Raw genomic sequence first — 18,177 nt, 5'->3', positions numbered from 1 at the left:
TTGCAAAAACTACTGGTTTTGGTTTGAAGGGAAGGTGGGTTGGACCCACTCTAATATTTGGGATCGACTAGGGCTTGCTAACCACTTGTTAACAAACCCAATTACTTGAATTAATGAATTAATTTACTGAGATGGTTTGAACAAATGCCCTTGATAGGAAGCTACTACTGCAGATGCCAAGGTAATTCATAGACCCGAGCAACGATATAAATAATTGAGTTCTTTACATAAACGGATCTCTTTACATGAACCCGATTTTTTCGTTTTAATTTACCCAGATGCCCAAAACAATCTCCCGTATACATTTGTAATTTTAATATGTACACCCATTAAAATAATAGCTTTAGTAAAAACCATCCAATTTAAATTAAATTCCGTATAAACATGAAACACTAAGTTTATTCAAACGAGCAAGCCAACCAATCAAACTATAGGAGTGAGTATTTAGTAAAATATAAATTTTATATTTTCACCAATTCTATTGCGTTAATTTTAAGTTTGCTAAAGATAACCTGCCTGTCCCAAAGATATTCGACTTTAAGCTAGAGGTACAGTTCAAACTTAAACATAATATCAGTCCCACGATTTTCTTTGCACCCTCCCCTCATGCAAAATTTACCATTACCATAGCTTCATATCAAGCCATTTATCTTTTACTGATTTTCAGACACAAAATCAATCAGCATTCAGATTACAAACCTATAAACACACAGTAAGCATGTGACAGCGTGGTGATATCATACGCGCTGAAGTATGTTGGCACCATTGTCTGTAAATAAAACAGCTGTTTAGTGTCCATTGTTGCAGCACGTTTTGATGTTATGATGACGTATGATATTTGGATGTAACCTAAATAAAGTAGAATAATTTAACTAAATTGAGACTAAGTGTTACCACTATACGTTGCCAAATCCGTTTCCTGCTTCAGATAGCCTTCTAGGTCCTTCATTGAAGAGTCTTAGTTAGTTAGACAAGTTTGAGTAATATATCAAACTTTCTTAATTCCTGTGAAAACATATGTTTAGTTTTTAAAAAATTTTTACCAATCTCCAAATAATCTAGAAGGTTTAAGTATCGACAAACATAATTTTTCATTATCCTACTCCTAATAGAAATGATAATTTTAAAATTAAGAATATGAATAAAAGTGTGAAAACTAAGGCAAATCTATTTTGTACCATGTGTTTTTGAGTAGTGTGCTGGTCTAGTGGTAGAGCATAGCTTCCGTCCCAAGGTTGAAATCCCTAAAAAAAACCAATAGATTTTCGGTGTCGCGACAATATAGGCCTAGCCTGTAATGTGTAAACTGTTCTGCCTATAGTCTATAGCGGTATTAATGAAGGTAGAATCTGAAAAAATAAAAAATAAATAACTTCCCCTGGGTTTACACCTTGTCAAAATGTATTTGGGTCTCATTGACAACTCCCTGGCTTATCCAAGCATACAATCCGTGGAGACATGGATACGTTTGTAAAGTATTCCAAGAGAATGCCGAACAGACACGAAGATCACAACACATCTCACAGCGTTGGAGACAGCCTTTTACCATGTACCGCTGCGTCTATCTGAAGGCTCTGGTCGAGCTGTGGTCGCGTTCCTCAACACTGAACTGACGAGTTCTGCCCATCCCGTGGGAACGTAACTGTCAACAGAATCGAACTCTAATTAGTGATAAGCTGTCCAAGAGCTCAGAATCTTATTTTATGGTACTTTGGTATTATACCGACCGCACCTAAATTGGTTGCCTTTAGGTTAGGTTACGGATAGGTTAGGTTAGGTAATCTTCCGGTTATCTTATCCTAAATATACGAAAAAAGCGTACACATCGAGTCTTACGAAATAAGCGTACAGGATCAAGTTTTGGCCGATAACGAGGGTAATCTATGACGTGAAGACATTTAGACAGGCGAAATATGCGTATAACCTTTAGGTCTTTTTAAAACCATTGAACCTAACCTAGGAGTGATAACCTACCTCACTTTAGGTGTGGTTGGTATAATACTAAAGAACCAATTTTATTGCCTGAAATACATTTTTCAGGGTCACTAAAGGGAAAAGACATTTTGTAAATTCCCTTTCTTATTACTTCACAAAATTATCTACATAAGGTTGAATTAAGTTTTATGTCTAAGTAATCAACAAGTCTGTTATAAGGTGGTCGATTTGTAGGTCTCACCAATATTTTCTTTAATAGAAATAAGCGTTGCGAACCTAAAATAGTAGCATTGAATTTCCATTATCTTAAATACAACTCACAAAGAAAATTACAAAAGTTTTGTTTAAAATGTAATTTTATAAACAGGTTATCACCGAATTGTAATGTTTTTAAAGTAAGGCTAGCATATACAGGCTCAATATAGGTGTCAACAATATTATTCGAATCATTTAGCTTTCGAAACAACGAAATTCAAACACTACATTAATTGTTTGCTGGTTTCCAATAGACAGTTTTGATTCATCATTGTATTATATAATTTAACATTCTTTATTACAGGGTGTTCACTTAGGTAGGAAATAACGTGTGTATAAACTCTAGGGTGAAATCTTAGTATTTTCTTGACCTATCAATAATGTAAAACTCAAAGTAGATTACCAAAATTTCAGCTTGGACAATTTTTCCTCTTCAGACTATACTATGTTGATAATTAACACTGCCCAATTAATAAACAATGTTAATTAGTGTCTACTACACATGAAATTGGTGGTTGTACTTTGTAATTATTAGCCAATTAGGCTGATAGCATTGAACTTTTTACATTGACATTCGCACGTTGTTAAAGGTCTACCTTAATTAACTTCATATCTCCTCACAACTATGTAAAGGTACTCAGGAAGGTATGTGCGGAGTTATTAGTATTAATTTCCATTGCGTCTAATTTATTACTATGTTTTTGTGCATTAGAAAAATATATAATTAAATAGTAAGTGGCTAATAAATCTAAATACTTAAATAAATCACCAAGAAGTTGACATTAAATGTAATTTTGAAAGTACATATAATTAATTGCTTACTAGTTGAGACACTCTTAAATAACGATTACGAAACCTATTAAGAGAAAGATTTACTACTTCATTCACTACTAGTTTGCATTTTATAAGGGTGTGTTTTTAAGTATGTATAGCCTACAAAAAAATATGTTAATTACTTATTTAATTTTCACTAATCATAAGTGATACACTAGCTTATTTCTTATATGGGAGATTTGTAGAAAAATACACACCCTATTACCTTAAAATATATTGTGCAATCATTGACTTTTGAATTACATCTATTCAAAAAGTACACAGTTGTATGTACAACATTTAGTGTACCACCTTTTCCCCCTTAAATTATGATACTTTTTTTTATACAAATAGGCGGTATAGGCCCTACCAATCTATAATGTAATTAGTTTTGGCTCTAATGTACAATCTAGAGTTATACTCAGTTTGGTTCAATAGTTAAAGTATTCGAAGGAAATCTGTAGTTGACAAAGATCAAACTAAAGTACGATTATTTTTTTATAGAAAATTGTCATTTGACGTTGGGAGTAAGATGTCCACTTAAATTAATGCCTCCGTACAATACATAGTCAAGAGTATTTGTGAAACACACTAGCCGAGTTCAGCGTACTCCAACAGCTGTTATTTTCTCCAGTTTTTCGCCTAGACTCCGACGGAGAATATTAAACTCTCGTTAAGCAGTTTTCAATATTTTTAGCACCCATTCTCCGTCTTTATCGCTGCTGTCTTAACAAGGAGGACGCTCAGTTCAACAAAAGAATGTTTATTGCCAAGAAAGGTGTATAACTTCTTCGCTACCAGAGCGGTTTAAAACTGCAGCTATTACAAGTTACAGCTGGTAATAAGGCATTTTTTCGAAGCCACCTTACACGGAATGCCTCTTTAGTAATTGCACATGTAACGGAGGTTATTTTACTTGCTTTGCAACTAGGTTAACTTCAGCTAGAATTTGTATTGTCTTCCCAAAGAGGTGTACTTTTGTTTTCGACACGTTTCTTTGTTAGTTTTGTCAATTTGTGATGTGTTTTGGGATTAATGTAAGGCTACTTTGTCGTACTTACCATTTAGGTATTGTAGTGATTTGATAGCTTTTGTAATACAATATTAACTATTTGAAGCTGAATGTTTGAAGTTACCTTGCTTCGACGATTGATTCATTTTAGTAGTACACTGTCAAGACTTGTTTGAAAATGATGGTGGTTGGGTTAGTAATATACTGTGTCTCATTATCAAATTATAGTTAGCCTTGTTTCAAAAAAGTATTACTATGCCTCACATTTCTAGATTATCATAATAAATATATCATGATAAAATATTTTCTTCTAAGTACACGACTATGTACAGTTACAAGCTGTTTTTGACATAATTTAATTTATTTGCATTTTTGTTGTGAAATACAGGTTCAACAAATAATTTATTTTAATTACTTTTAGTTTATTTTTTTGTACAAGCAATACAACATTTACTACATAAAAATAAATCTTTTGTCAATATAATGATTTTAGCATAATACTTAAGTGACTAGCATAAATTATTTAACAAAGCTTATAGGCTATGTCTTACTCTAAAAAAATATTTACCATTCTATACCATCATAACATATTTTAAACCCATAGTTTTCATCTTCACTTTCGTAACTCCGGCCGGCCATCTGAAACAACGTAGATATTGGTGTATTGATGTCCAGAAATATACTAAGATTATATACCCCTTGTTGAAGGTTATACTAACAAGAACTTCCTTTGTTGAATTAATAATGTAATTTTAAGGCAAGATATTTTGTTTCACCAAACTTAATGTCACCAAAGGATCTAATGTTGATTTGGTACTTAAATTTTGTAACCTAGAATGTATAAAAATCAGGATTAGTTAATTTATACAACAAATCCTTTAAATAATGTACCATAACAGAAAGTTGTATAGAGATTAAAACACTTTTTTAATTTTAACCAGTTTCATGTTACTTAAATGTCTGGAATGAAATACTTTGAGCAATATTAGATTAAGGATATTATTCTGGTAGGCCCAATTAAATATGACTAAACTATAATGAAAATATTACATGTATACAAGCATCCAAATGTTACTTTTTATACATAATAATATCTTTTTTATTGATAATGGTATCATGAATAATTATCGTCAGGAATATAGGCTTAATTATGGCAAAAAGATTAATACAATTCTAAGGAAACCCCTGTAAAATATTGCTCTTTCACAATACTAACGTAACGTAATGTTTTGTTTTGGTTCATTTATGTAATTTTATAATTGTAGGATCCAAGGATGTAATAAAAGCAATAGATCATTTGCTGTTTACAAAACAATTTCTAACTCCAATAATATTAAGACTATTTATTCGCCATAAGAAAATACATGTTTACAACAAAAAAGACATTTTTAAGTAAATATGTCTATATATTAGGGTTAAAATTGCTGTTCCGAGTCATTTGGACTTCGAAAGAACTATTTTATGTGTATATGTAATGTTTTTATGAAAATAAATGTCTATTTTTAAATACAGAGATTATTTTTTCACGCATAACGATGCTTAAAAAAATTCAATTGTTATTACAAGTGTTGAAATAGTAAAATCTCTATGAATTGATGCAAAATAAAGAAGGTTTTTATATTGGCATGGATACATTTTCTCCAAATCAGATTTTAAAGTTTTATAAAAAGTAACAAACTGATCTACTTAATGTGTATCAGGAAACCCCTTACCTTAGGATACCTTGTTACTTGGAGTTTTCTTTAGAAAACTATTCTAAACATAAACTGTATTAGTATTGAATAAAGTAGGTATCTTGATTATTAATTAATTACTCTGAGATAATATTCTTTTCTTGAATTCCCACAAATAAAAGCTATAAACAATAACAACTAAATTAAATCTTACCATTCTAATTCGCCAAACGTTGCTAACCAGACTCTGTCATCAGAGGTATGTTTTCATAGGTAGAAGCTATTAAAAACATGGTTGGAGGCAGTGTAAGAGTCCATGGCAGAAACATCTTCTTGACAACCCAAAGAGGAACTTTCCAATGAGTTCAAAGTTATGCCATCATAGCTGTCTGAAGAGATTAAAGGGATGGTACAGTCCGCAAAATCTTCGACAGACTTAAATGAGGACACCTGTTTCAATCAATCAATCAATCAATCAATCAATCAATTATTGAGATGGGGACGCCACCTAGGAGCGTATTTTAACCCAAATATGAGTGAAGGATGAGTGTAGAATGGTGTGTGATGACCTGTGTAGCTTTGTTACTGACTAAGATCAGCGGTTTCATTAGTCAGGATCATTTATTTAAAGCCCAATGATCAGGAACAGCTGGGTCCAGTTTCGAACCATCAAAAAGCTACTAACCTTTCTCAGGATCGAACCGGCGACCTTTTGATTACTAGGCGAGCACTATAACCGCTCAGCTACCCAGATGCTCTTCAATGCTGAAATATACCTCATCGCCAACCTCAAAGTTGATATCTTCGTCATCTTCTCTCCGTTGCACTCCTCCGAGGCCATTTGGGGAGTCACTCTTCTCAGTGTCTCAAAAGCTTCGTTGATTTTCCTCATTCGAACCCTCTCCCTCTCATTGGCTGTTTTCCTCCTGTACTTGCTGAGGGGTTGGGATCTCAGTTTCGTCTTCCTGCAAGTTTTGGCTTCTGGATGTGAAGTTTTAGGTTTTCTGATACCACGAGGTCGGAGTGAGTAACTCTTCAGGGGGAAATTTTTGTTTGAGTCCATTGTGCCCCTATTTGTACTTTCTGTCGATGAAGAACGATTTTACACATATAAGGTATTAGATTTGTCAAAAATTGTTACTAGGACTATCCGTTATGCATCATAACTATTGAAAATTACGAAGGTTAAACGATTAATGTTTGTGTAATTAAGCTAACCTATATTTAATTACTGTCAAAACATATTTCATTTAAAAATAATCTGAAATAGTTTACACGTAACTCAAATGTTTTAGTAAATCCCTTGGTCTGATGAATGTAATTTAGCAAGTCACGGTAAATTCACAATGTTTTGAACTGGAACATCCATCACAATCTACCCTATTCACACTTTCCAAGGTGTCGTCATGAAATTTAAGTATAATGTTTTCACCTACTATATTTTTTTTATTTTACGAGCTAAATAATTTGTTAGTATAATTTATCTTGCTTTGTTTTCAGGCACCAAACAATTGACCGCTTTTTGTGTTGCGTGTTACTCATCGATATCAAAACACGTGCTGAAAACAGGCTGAGTAGCATCGCTGACGCCCGTTCCCTTCGGTACACTCACCGCGACTGACTCGGCAACTGGCGACTCGATATATCGATGATCACTGCAATCGATAATCAATCGATACCAGTCATTCGATATTGGACGGTAAATATGTTTGCCATGATTTATTCTCTCAAACCAAATACGCAACGTCCATAAATAAAAGAATAATTAAAAATGTATTCAATGCAATACAATATTAATCAATGTAAAAAAATTTGTTTACCCTTTTGTTGAAAAAAAATATTGATAAGTTCAGTTCATTGTTCCTCATTGTGAACAAAGGTTCTCTTTCTATTTTTTACATATCTTCATCTTTTCACACCGTTAAATAAAATATATGGAAAGACTTTCTAGTAAGACATAAGTCGTTTGTTACGATCCCTCATTATTACAGTTGTTTTTCTATATTTTACGTGGAAAAGATTTCTTTACAATTATCTTAGATCCTCCAAATCCTCAAAATTAGAAATTTCAATCAATTGTAAACCAATTTTATAACTGTAAAACTATAACTGTTTACATTATCTGTCAACATATCTTATTTGCAACCTTCAATTTCATGAAATTGGATAAATATATAGGATGAATCTCTGGATAGGCAATACAAAATTATAAGATAATAATTGTTCTGTATTTTGATAGGAAGCATAATATTGTCCATGAGAAACTGATGAAAAACTATAAGGCCTAGTATAAAGGCTAATTCCGTATTCATAAAGCTTAATATACAATTTTTACGAAGACTGTGGTAATTAAATGCTATTTCTGGAGTAAAACAATTCTCAACGAACATCTTGGGTCAAACGATTGGCATCAATTACAACCTCACTTATACGACTATTAATAACCTCCGCATATTGCGTCATATCACTAACCACAAACCGCTAACTACAGTATCGATGCGTACAAGCGACAGGTCGATGTATTGAGACTGTATTATCCCCCCCCCCTCCCCCACAGGCCCATGTAAGGAAGGTTGTCTGTGTGTCGAGGATTTCAGCGTTTTGAGCAACACACACCGCCAGGCGCCACTCCGCCCTACTGACCTTACCTGAACCTCAGCGATTTATGCATCATAACACCCTTGATGTGTTGCACATCTTGAATGCAGTGACCTTGACCTCGGATAAAATCTGTACCTTCACTAAAAGCTGTGACAGGTTACTGATTCTCGATGTATAGTGTGTAATATATAGCTCCTTAGCAAAATAACCATCACAATGCAGCCAAAAACAACAACCAAACCGCAACAATTCCAACAACCCATCCGACCGAACAAGCCAACCAACTATAACAACAACAACCAATCCCAACAATCCAACCAATCCCAAAAACCTAACCAATCCGACCAAACAAGCCAACCAATCCCAAAAACCCAACCTATCCCAACAACTCAATCACGTCTAACAGCCAATCCGACCAAACAAACCCACAACAATAACCACAAAACCGATCCCAAAAACCCAACCAATCCGACCAAACAAGCCAACCAATCCCAAAAACCCAACCTATCCCAACAACTCAATCACGTCTAACAGCCAATCCCACCAAACAAACCCACAACAATAACCACAAAACCGATCCCAAAAACCCAACCAATCCCTACAAACCAACCAATCCCAACAAACCAACTAATCCCGAAAACCAATCCGACCAAACAAGCCAATCAACCAATCGAAAATACTAACAATTATCAATATTATTAGTATCTATCAATCATCAGTTAAGATGGAGACGACACCTGCTTTCTACGTTCTATTTTTAAAGTAATAGTCAACGGATTTTCTATGAGCATATAGCATTAGTTTAACGAGTATTTAGGTTTGCTGCTACTGGGAATGTGAAGTGAGTTCTTAGTGAAATGTTAATAGTTTAATCAAATTTAAAATTACTACATTTTTCAAGTTAATATATTTTTCAAATTAGTACATTTTTCAAATCTGATAAAAATATGTTCATAGACAAGCAAACTACAAACTACAAAATTTTACTTAGTCTCCATAACAGATTTTTTTTCTCCTTATCCCATTAGGTGCATAACAACGCTTCCATTTACTAAATTATTAGTTTTTCTAAGTTGCAAAGTATTACGTTTTTAAGGTCAAAATTGGTAAAACCAACTTTTATCCAATACAACCCCCAATAAAGCCCAGTTTTCATAATCCGATCATCCTGGTTCCTGAACTCGTTGGTATAAACGTATTGTTTACAATTTGCACTAAAATTCATCAAAATCCGGATAATTTTTACTCAAACAATCGCACTAACAGTTATCATTTTGTCATACAGTTTGTCATTTGTCAAAAATCAAACACCCAAACTACGTTGAAAATCCACTTCATCAATAAATCTTGATCAGACGACACGTCTAAGCGACAGCGATTACCACGCGCGTCGGTCCGATACAAATGGGACACAAATGAGAAATAATTAACACCGTCTTGATAAGCAGAACCGTAAATCATCGGATAAGGATTTAATTGACTTTGGGCTCCTCCAGCAGTCTTGCATCCGTGACGCACTTTTGATCTCGGAACGATTAGTGATGCGTGATTGGTGGCAAATTGACGTTAGGTAACCGTTAGATGGTTGCATAGTATTTGGTTGGTGGAGCTTTAAAACTGTGTGGTGATATTGAAGGTGGTTGAAAGTTTTGAAAGTATTATTTTTGTAGTGCGTAGATCAAATTTTTGGTATGACTCTAACTTTGAACCCTAGGGTAATTTTGGCTCTTGTGATAAATGAAAGACTATTAAACTTTTAAATCGTACAGTATCGATACAATAAGATGTCAAACTCCTTACAATCAATCAAAGACTATTTAACCATTTCTCTGAATGAATAAAGGATATTTCAACATTTACTTTTAATAAACAAACTATTATCAAAGATGACTTTTATTGAATAAAGAAACTTTCAAATTTTACCTTAAATCTATAAAAAAGTTGACTTTTGTATTAAACAAAAAGTTTCTCACTTTGAATGCATCAAATAAAATTTTAACTCCAAATGGTTTAAAATAAGTCAACATTAACTTTAATCCTTAACTAATAAAGGAATATTGTAATATCCTGTAAGATCTATAACCATATTCTGTTTGATCGTTTGATCATTTGATCTCTTGTTTTGAATCAATGCGGGATGACTTTCCAACCAAAAAAGATAATAGGGAGAAATTAACCATATTACAAGAGGTCTTGAGTGAGTTTTAGTGGTAAAGTTTATTTTAAACATTCAAGTTTCTGCTTTAAGCCTATAACTACATCATTGAAAAGTATTTCAACAGTGTACAAAATACTTCATAATGAATTGATCGGTCTTTATCAAAATGTTAATTTGTCCACGGTCTATGAATCGAAGTATGATACAATTTTCAAAAACGCATAAGTGAATAGCCTAATGCTAATACATTTGGAACATATTATGATATTGTTTCGGATTCTTCATTATCAGGTGAGTTATCACAAACGGACCTTTATATGAAAACTTAAAACCTCTCAAGGACGTTAAGAATTTCTTATTTTTTTCAAATCCAAATTTAAATTTATTTATTTAAGACATTACATGTATGGCCTCACAAAGTTGACAAAATTGGTCTCCGAGGACCAATGGAATCATAAGAATAACAAAGTTTACAGTTTTTTTCGTTTTTTTTAAGTAAGCCAAAAAAAAAAATCATGATACTAGTTCTAAGGCTGTTTGTGGCAGTCATTAATTATATAGAGTATTTTGGCAGCAAGACTTAACTCTAAAAGCATTAAAAATAAGTATAACAATAAACAATATCAATAACATTAGAAGAAGTAGTAACGGAGCTGTTATAACCAACAATATAGTACAATTTAGTAAATGAAGTTTATAAAACCCCTTAAGTACAGGGGTTCACAAATTTAGATTAGTTTCCTGGATGTGGAAAACATTCAAACCATTAAACCTGTTAACATTCCCAACACATTTAAATTCACCAAGTGTATCTTACCATAGTTATGTAGAATCTCTTCGCAGACCTAGTTCACCATGGACGGTCTACAATAACCTCAAAGTTACAGTTTTACTTTGTTGCATCCATTGTATCTTTATGTTCCCTTCACTACAAAGAAGAGTCTCTAGTCACTATACAAAACTGACTTTATCGTTTAGTGTAAATCAGTGTAATTTATGGCTCTTCGTGAAGTTCTCGTAGAGAAATCGGAGTTTTACTTGCAATTACAGACAAAACCTTGTGTACTTTGGGTGATGAAGTTGTTGTAATATATTTACGAGTGGTATTTGTTTCATTTTAAATATCTACCAAAATATATGTTAAATGTGTGTATTTAAATTTGTATTTCCAAGTTTTTTGCTCTGGAATTCAAATACCAAAATTAACAATCAGTCTTGAATTTCATACTCAAAATTATTTATTAGGCCTTGACTGTAATTAAAAAAAGGTGGTTTAAATCGTCTTTGTTCCCACAGATGTACCATAAAAATAAAATCCTGCGTAATAACACATAGATATACACATTTGAACCACACACCATTAAAGCTTCACGAAAAAACATTCACTTTTATATGATTTTTTCAACAGAAATAAAAAAGAAATTTCACCAGCACCAAAATGTTTCTCATTCGCACTAACACATTTTGCTTTGGCCAGAAAACATATTTTTGCAAATAGCAAATGTTTTTGAAAATTACTCTTCATAAACGATATTAAATTAATGCAAAACACACTCAAACCCACACTTAGACCTACTCTTCCACCTCGATAGAATAGTAAGTCATACCTAACTACCCATTTTGCATCACTTTTAGGACAGCGCTGGCATAAACAAGGTGTCATTTTGTTTAACAAGAGTAAAGCGCAGCGAACAAACGCCACTTTGGACGCGAATCACGTTCTGGACAAGCCTACTATAATTATCTGCTTTGTTCCATGTAATATTTGCTCTTTAATTAATTGTGATGGGTTATTGTTCTCTATTAATTATAGCTGACAGTCGAGCGCTCCGGTATTTCGGCCAAAGAAACCACTGTGTGGGCTGAATTGACAAGATTGATTCTTTGTTCAGGGTTATTGCTAATAGATTGTTAACCGATTTATTCCAATTTTTTTTATATAGTTTTGTATTTTTGATTTGAAAGAAAATTTATTGTAATGATTACAAGGTATTTAGCTGGTTTTGTTTTAGTTCTATCTTTGCTCCTAGATTTTCTTTATGTGCAGTTGAATTGGTTATAATCATGTTTTTGATGACCGTTGTAAAGGTATAAGTCATTTAAATTTACTATCTTTTCACTAAGGTTATTTTATTTGAAGACTTTTCGTTACAATAAAACATGACAGTGAAATGAAGAAATTATACAAAACATCTAAGACTAATTAACGTATAAAATATTTATCACACATTGTACATGCACTGAAAAGCTTAAATTTTTAAGCGTAGAATAATGAACATAAGTTTTCTGGTTGATTACCAAGACCAAATAACTCTGTAGACATCTTACGCATTATTACGTCCAAAAATCTGAAAACATCACTTTTAGAATTAATTTTAAATATTACATTTTGAAAATTATTGAGTTCATAATTTTCTATTATTATGAACCCTTAAAATCACATTCTTCTTTCTTCTTTTATTATTCTTATTTTATTAAACACCGCAATTTCTGAGTATTCTAAAGATACGTTTGACTTCCGTGGATTTATGAGATCCATGCTTCTATTATGATATTAAATTGAGAGCTCGTCTTATGATATAGTGCTGGACTTCAGTCTCCTGGGTTCAAATCCCGCCAATCACCAATGGATTTTACCTAAGTGATGATGCTGTGACCCCCTCTATAAATAGGCTTGAAAAAATTGGAAAAACACTCCGGTCTTGAATAAAAGCATTAAAAAAAATAATATACAGTAAATATATTTGAATTTCTTCTAGGGTGATGGCGTCAATATTTTTCAGTAACATTTATGTACTCCGGACCAGTTTCGAACCCACGTACACGGGTTGTTTATTACAGAGGGTTTGCGTGTGTGGTTAATTTATCACCATAACCTAATTACAATATTTGATTAAGCGCTTCGCCTACAACACCGGTCTGCAATCAGATCTTGCAATTTATAGACTTAAACTGTATTTAACTGCAATTACCCGGGACCTGACACCTTATCTCATGTTATTGCTTGTTATTGAATATTCTCAGCTGCAAATAAACCTATGTTCTGGTCGATTTGAATATTGTCTGGCAGAAGCGGGTTTTGTGAACTGTGATGAAGCAGGGCTGGCTTAAAGGTTAGAACTGTTAGTTTCTATTTCTATCTCAAGATTCTGGTAGATCCCCCAGTAAGTTTTTTTTTTTTTTTCATCCGGGACTTGGAAATAAATATTTTGACACAAAAATTAACCGGTATGAGTGTTTAAAATCGTTTTTCATCACTTCGTAACGAAAGTAACTATTTTCGATGACATCTGACATCAATGAAAGTACTGTAGTTGTTTCCCAAGCTCTAATTTAGGGCGAGGGAAAATCGATCAGCTGATTTTCCCTCGCTCTAAATTTACTTTCCCTCGCTCTCAATTAGTTCTTCATTTATTCACTACGTGCGCTAGTGTTTTGTTACGGTTTAATTTAATGATTTGAATCAGCTGTATGTATTGTTAAAAGCTGTTTAATTCTTTTATTTTGATGTTTGAAGTATTGAGAAATATACTAAGGTGTCCTTAAGAATATTTTATTTTGTTTTTAAAATTATACGAAAATATACGTAGGTTTACTTTTAGAAGATTTTATTTTATATTGATGTTTAAACAAATTGTCAACAATAATTAAACAAATCAAGGCCTGTTGATTAGGTAATGGTTGAAAGTATGGGTCAGATTGGATACCGTTTATTTATTTTTGCCTGGAAGTATTGAGCCTGGGGTTTAGTGCAACGTTGAGATACTCGACAAAATTATGATTAGTACTACTATAATAAATTCAATAAATTATGATAAATGATCCAAGCCCATTAAAATGTTTGTGTATGCCAAAAACCGAACCCTTTCTTGTAGCCCTGAAAATCTATACCCAAACCACTATGCTAGTAAAACACACTATAATTAATTGAAGGTAACAATTAAAACTCCTAATAGATGTTTCGTGACGTAATAAAAGAACACTATAATCACCAGATTAGGTTGCAATTTCGTTTAAACTTCCAGGGAAAACAACACTAGCAAGACAATGCGGTTGCATAATGTTGGTGAAGGCACGTAGGCACGTACGCACGCGCCTGATACACATGTCCGGAGGTACGTGCCTATCAGCGCTACTGTACGCGCTCATATCTACATTGTTATATGTACCCATTGTTGTATTGTATGACACATTAGCTTAGTCATTAGGTACTGTGAACTACTTCATGCTGTCACACGTGCTATGATATGCAATGAATCAGTTTTTCGTGCCAATTGGGGTAGTGATGAAAATATTTCGGATAAATGGAAATGAATACGAGAAAGGTATAATGTAACATAATTACAAAAAGTAGTTTTATTTATTTTTTTATATTTGGAGCTTTAGAAAAACTCACCGTCTGGCATATTTTCTGCAAGACTACTGCACATTGAACAATTTTGAATCTTTTCCTCAGTTTTTTTGGCAAATTTCCCATGTAGGAATTAAGCTGTTACCGCAGATCTCACGGTAAGACCAAGACCCGGGGCCGATTTTCTTTTTCGTTTTAAGGTCCCCAGAGGCCAAAAACACCATCCGTTCAAATTCATATTTGTAAACCTACATTTATTCGAACGAGTTTTCGAACCAGCATAATTGGACTATGGGAACCGGGGTTTATGGGAAGTTTTATGAGGTAAAAACTGATTTTTCCCATTTTTGACCCTAAAAACACATAATTTTATAATTTCTCCCCAAACCATTTTGTAGAGCTAATGACTTAGTGGAATAATTGTGTATATTGAAGCGTTGTTGTATGCCCAACGGTTGCGGGGATGATTAAAAAAAATTAATTTAAAATTCCCATGTTATTCTTATGGAGAATGAATATATTGTTGTATTTTGTTTGTTCATGGATATATTCAATCCAAATTTTGAAATGTTTTTACTAAGCTATCGACATTGCAACAAAATCACATCTCTTCCCTGTAGCAGCAAACCTAAGTACTCACTAAAATTAATGTTAATTAAATAAAAAATAAATCTGACAATTTTTAGGGAATATTTTTTTAGAAATCCAGCCAGGTAAATGGAAATTTGCTTAGTCAGCAGGTTTGCTGAGGTGAGGGTATTTTTACTAAAAATTACCCAATTGCATATTATACATATCCTAACTCCAAATATCATAAACACCAACCGCTACTCAGCTATCTCCAACATTCCTGCAATTTCTCCTACATCTTCGCCGCTTCGGCCAGCGGAGTGCGGCGTTCGGCGCGGAGCAACTAATCGTAAACTATTTACCGCGGTATTTAGCCGCGCGGTCGTGAGTTTCCCGCCATAAACGTGATAATGAAGGTGTTAACAAGTCATGAAGAGGCGGCAAAGCGTCAGCTGACGGACTAAGTGACGTCACGAATAAACTGCGCCACTTCGAAATCACCTGGCGAGGTGTGAAGATGTACTGGGGTAGTACTAGAGTAACGGGACTTCATTTAACTAATTTTTAAATATTTTGTAACACCTTGTTTATTTGGAAGGTCCAAACATTGTAAGTAGAGGTAATCTATTAGTCCAGTGGTAGTATGACAACTATATCTAGGCATAGTAGTGAGGTTTGACCCATCACTTTGCATATTGAAAGTAAACATCTCGACCTCAAGTTGTGTTGCATGACCTTTAACGCTTAGCGATATTTTTTCTAAATTGTTCTCTCTTATGTTAGGAGAAATGCTAAAATGTATTTTACTCAGCGTGTATCAGAGTATTGTTTTATAAGGTTAAAATAGTTTTAGAGATGACAGATTAGTAAAAAATGTTACAACTAACATAACACCCTTTCAAATACTATAATTTTTTTCAGCTGAACCATAAGTGTCCATAAGAATGATAGATCGGGATAAAACGTTGTCTATATTAACTAACTATAGTGGTCTTACGAGAGATTAGCCTTTGGGTCGTTTTGGTTTTAACTAACTAATAAAGGTTTAAATTACCGAGCTACGGTTAAAAACTTTTGACGAACTCCACCAAGAGGAATAAGAATTTACTAGGTCACATTCTCGCTAAAGATGTGCAGCACACTGGAGGGTTTTTGCAGTATAATTTGATAAAGTTAATCTTGCATCAACTTTAACAAATTCCATTTAGGCCATGACTTAACGAATAACTTAGCTGTAACGCTGTAACTTCAATACAGTATTCAAGTATGGGAAATAATTACAAAGCAACATTTTAAAACTATCAAAAAACTATATACATTTCGTTTAAGCTCTCACTCGTCCCCGTATTGGATGCCACCATTATCTACTACCTCAACCCGTAATCAGATTTCCCAAAGGCTAAAATTTATCTATAATCGTTCTTGACGATTTATCTATCTATATCGTTAATTTATCTATATCGTTATTATATCTTGACAGAAGCCATCACCTGTCATCCAACAGGACGAGTCGAAGAGTCACAAGATTTCGTGTGTAAATTGATATGGCAAACCCAGACTGCTCTCGTATATATCACAATAAATTTGCTAAGACTACTATTTTCTATTACCACCTATACGATCACCCAAATCCTACCTCCGTGTCTTTAGTTGAGCACGAGGAGATGCTCAATGCTCAGCGGCACCGACCAGAACACGAACATGATGAGAGCAGGCACGAACATGCTCATGCTCATGGCGGGGTTAAAGGTCTACTAATTGGCAAGTTTATGATGCCGCAAAGCCTGTTAGAGCAGTGATCAGTTATTATAGCTCTAGCAATGACGACTTCTTCGTGAACGAGGTATTTCTTCTCAATGATATTCCATCGCTAATCTTATTAAAATACAAGGTTATGACACTGATTGTATTTTTTTCGCATGATCTTTCATCGTTAATATCGTATTGAAATCTGTAATTGTAAAATTAGTTGTCGCTGAAATGTTTTTCTTTGCACTAGGGTGGGGTTTCTAGTAAATGTTCGTGTTTTTCGTGATATTGATGTAGTATTAACTGCCTAAATTAGTAAAAAAAAAACTAAGAAATTTATCTGAACTAACATTACATTTTTGTGGAGTTTTCGATGAATTGTGGAAACAGACTTCACTTCCACCGTCACAGTGACTATTGGTAGCTTAGAGAAGTTTAAATATTTTTACTAAGCTAACTATACTACATCTTCTTAATCTTCACTCCCATCATAACATCCCAGATATTTAAATTTATGGAAGAGCAAATTAAAACCTAAATTAAAGCAAGATAGCATCGGCCGACTGACACCGTAAATAGACAGTTATTGATTGTATTTCTTCAAATTAGAATCTATATTAAGCCACTATTCATGCGGATGTTGAATTTAAAATAAATTTTAGACGTAATCGATTAGCCCTTAGGTGTGAACTGAGACCCGCCTTCGATTTAAAGCTTCAACTCCGCCTTCAATTTCGCCCCCGCCTTCAAACGCCTCCGCTGGGAATCAATCTAATGTTAAAATAGACTCTAAATTTTTGGAGGTATTTTTGTGGGTGTTTTTTATAGTAACAAAACTCATGTTTTCTTTACACAAGTTTTCTGTAGTCTGACCACATTCTCTTTCTCAGATGATTAAGTTATAAAAGCATAATAATAGTAAATAAACCCAGTCAAAGCTTAGCCTCACAAAATAAACCCCACACAAAGCTATTTCGGTACTCTAAACGAAAAACAAAAATCTTGATACCAAAACTTCGTGAAAACCTTTTTGTGATAGCAAATTTCCAGAATGATTAAT

At 33.5% G+C, this 18,177-nt stretch overlaps 1 protein-coding gene across 1 annotated transcript; it reads right to left on the bottom strand.

The window, feature by feature from the left end:
- Positions 1-1,542: 1,542 nt before the first annotated feature.
- Positions 1,543-6,751, bottom strand: LOC128984840 (helix-loop-helix protein delilah-like). Its single transcript, XM_054404207.1, has 2 exons — positions 6,465-6,751; positions 1,543-1,642 (listed from the first exon to the last, which is right to left on the bottom strand). The coding sequence occupies exons 1-2, from the start codon at positions 6,749-6,751 to the stop codon at positions 1,543-1,545; spliced, it is 387 nt and encodes a 128-aa protein (XP_054260182.1).
- Between the last annotated feature and the right edge of the window lie 11,426 nt (positions 6,752-18,177).

This window comes from Macrosteles quadrilineatus, unplaced genomic scaffold (assembly GCF_028750875.1).
Source record: "Macrosteles quadrilineatus isolate MER2022 unplaced genomic scaffold, UCM_ALF_1.0 Scaffold_2__2_contigs__length_208266976, whole genome shotgun sequence".
Taxonomy (NCBI): domain Eukaryota; kingdom Metazoa; phylum Arthropoda; class Insecta; order Hemiptera; family Cicadellidae; genus Macrosteles; species Macrosteles quadrilineatus.
Note: the sequence above shows the minus strand (reverse complement) of the source record. Positions and strands in the feature narration are given on the sequence as shown.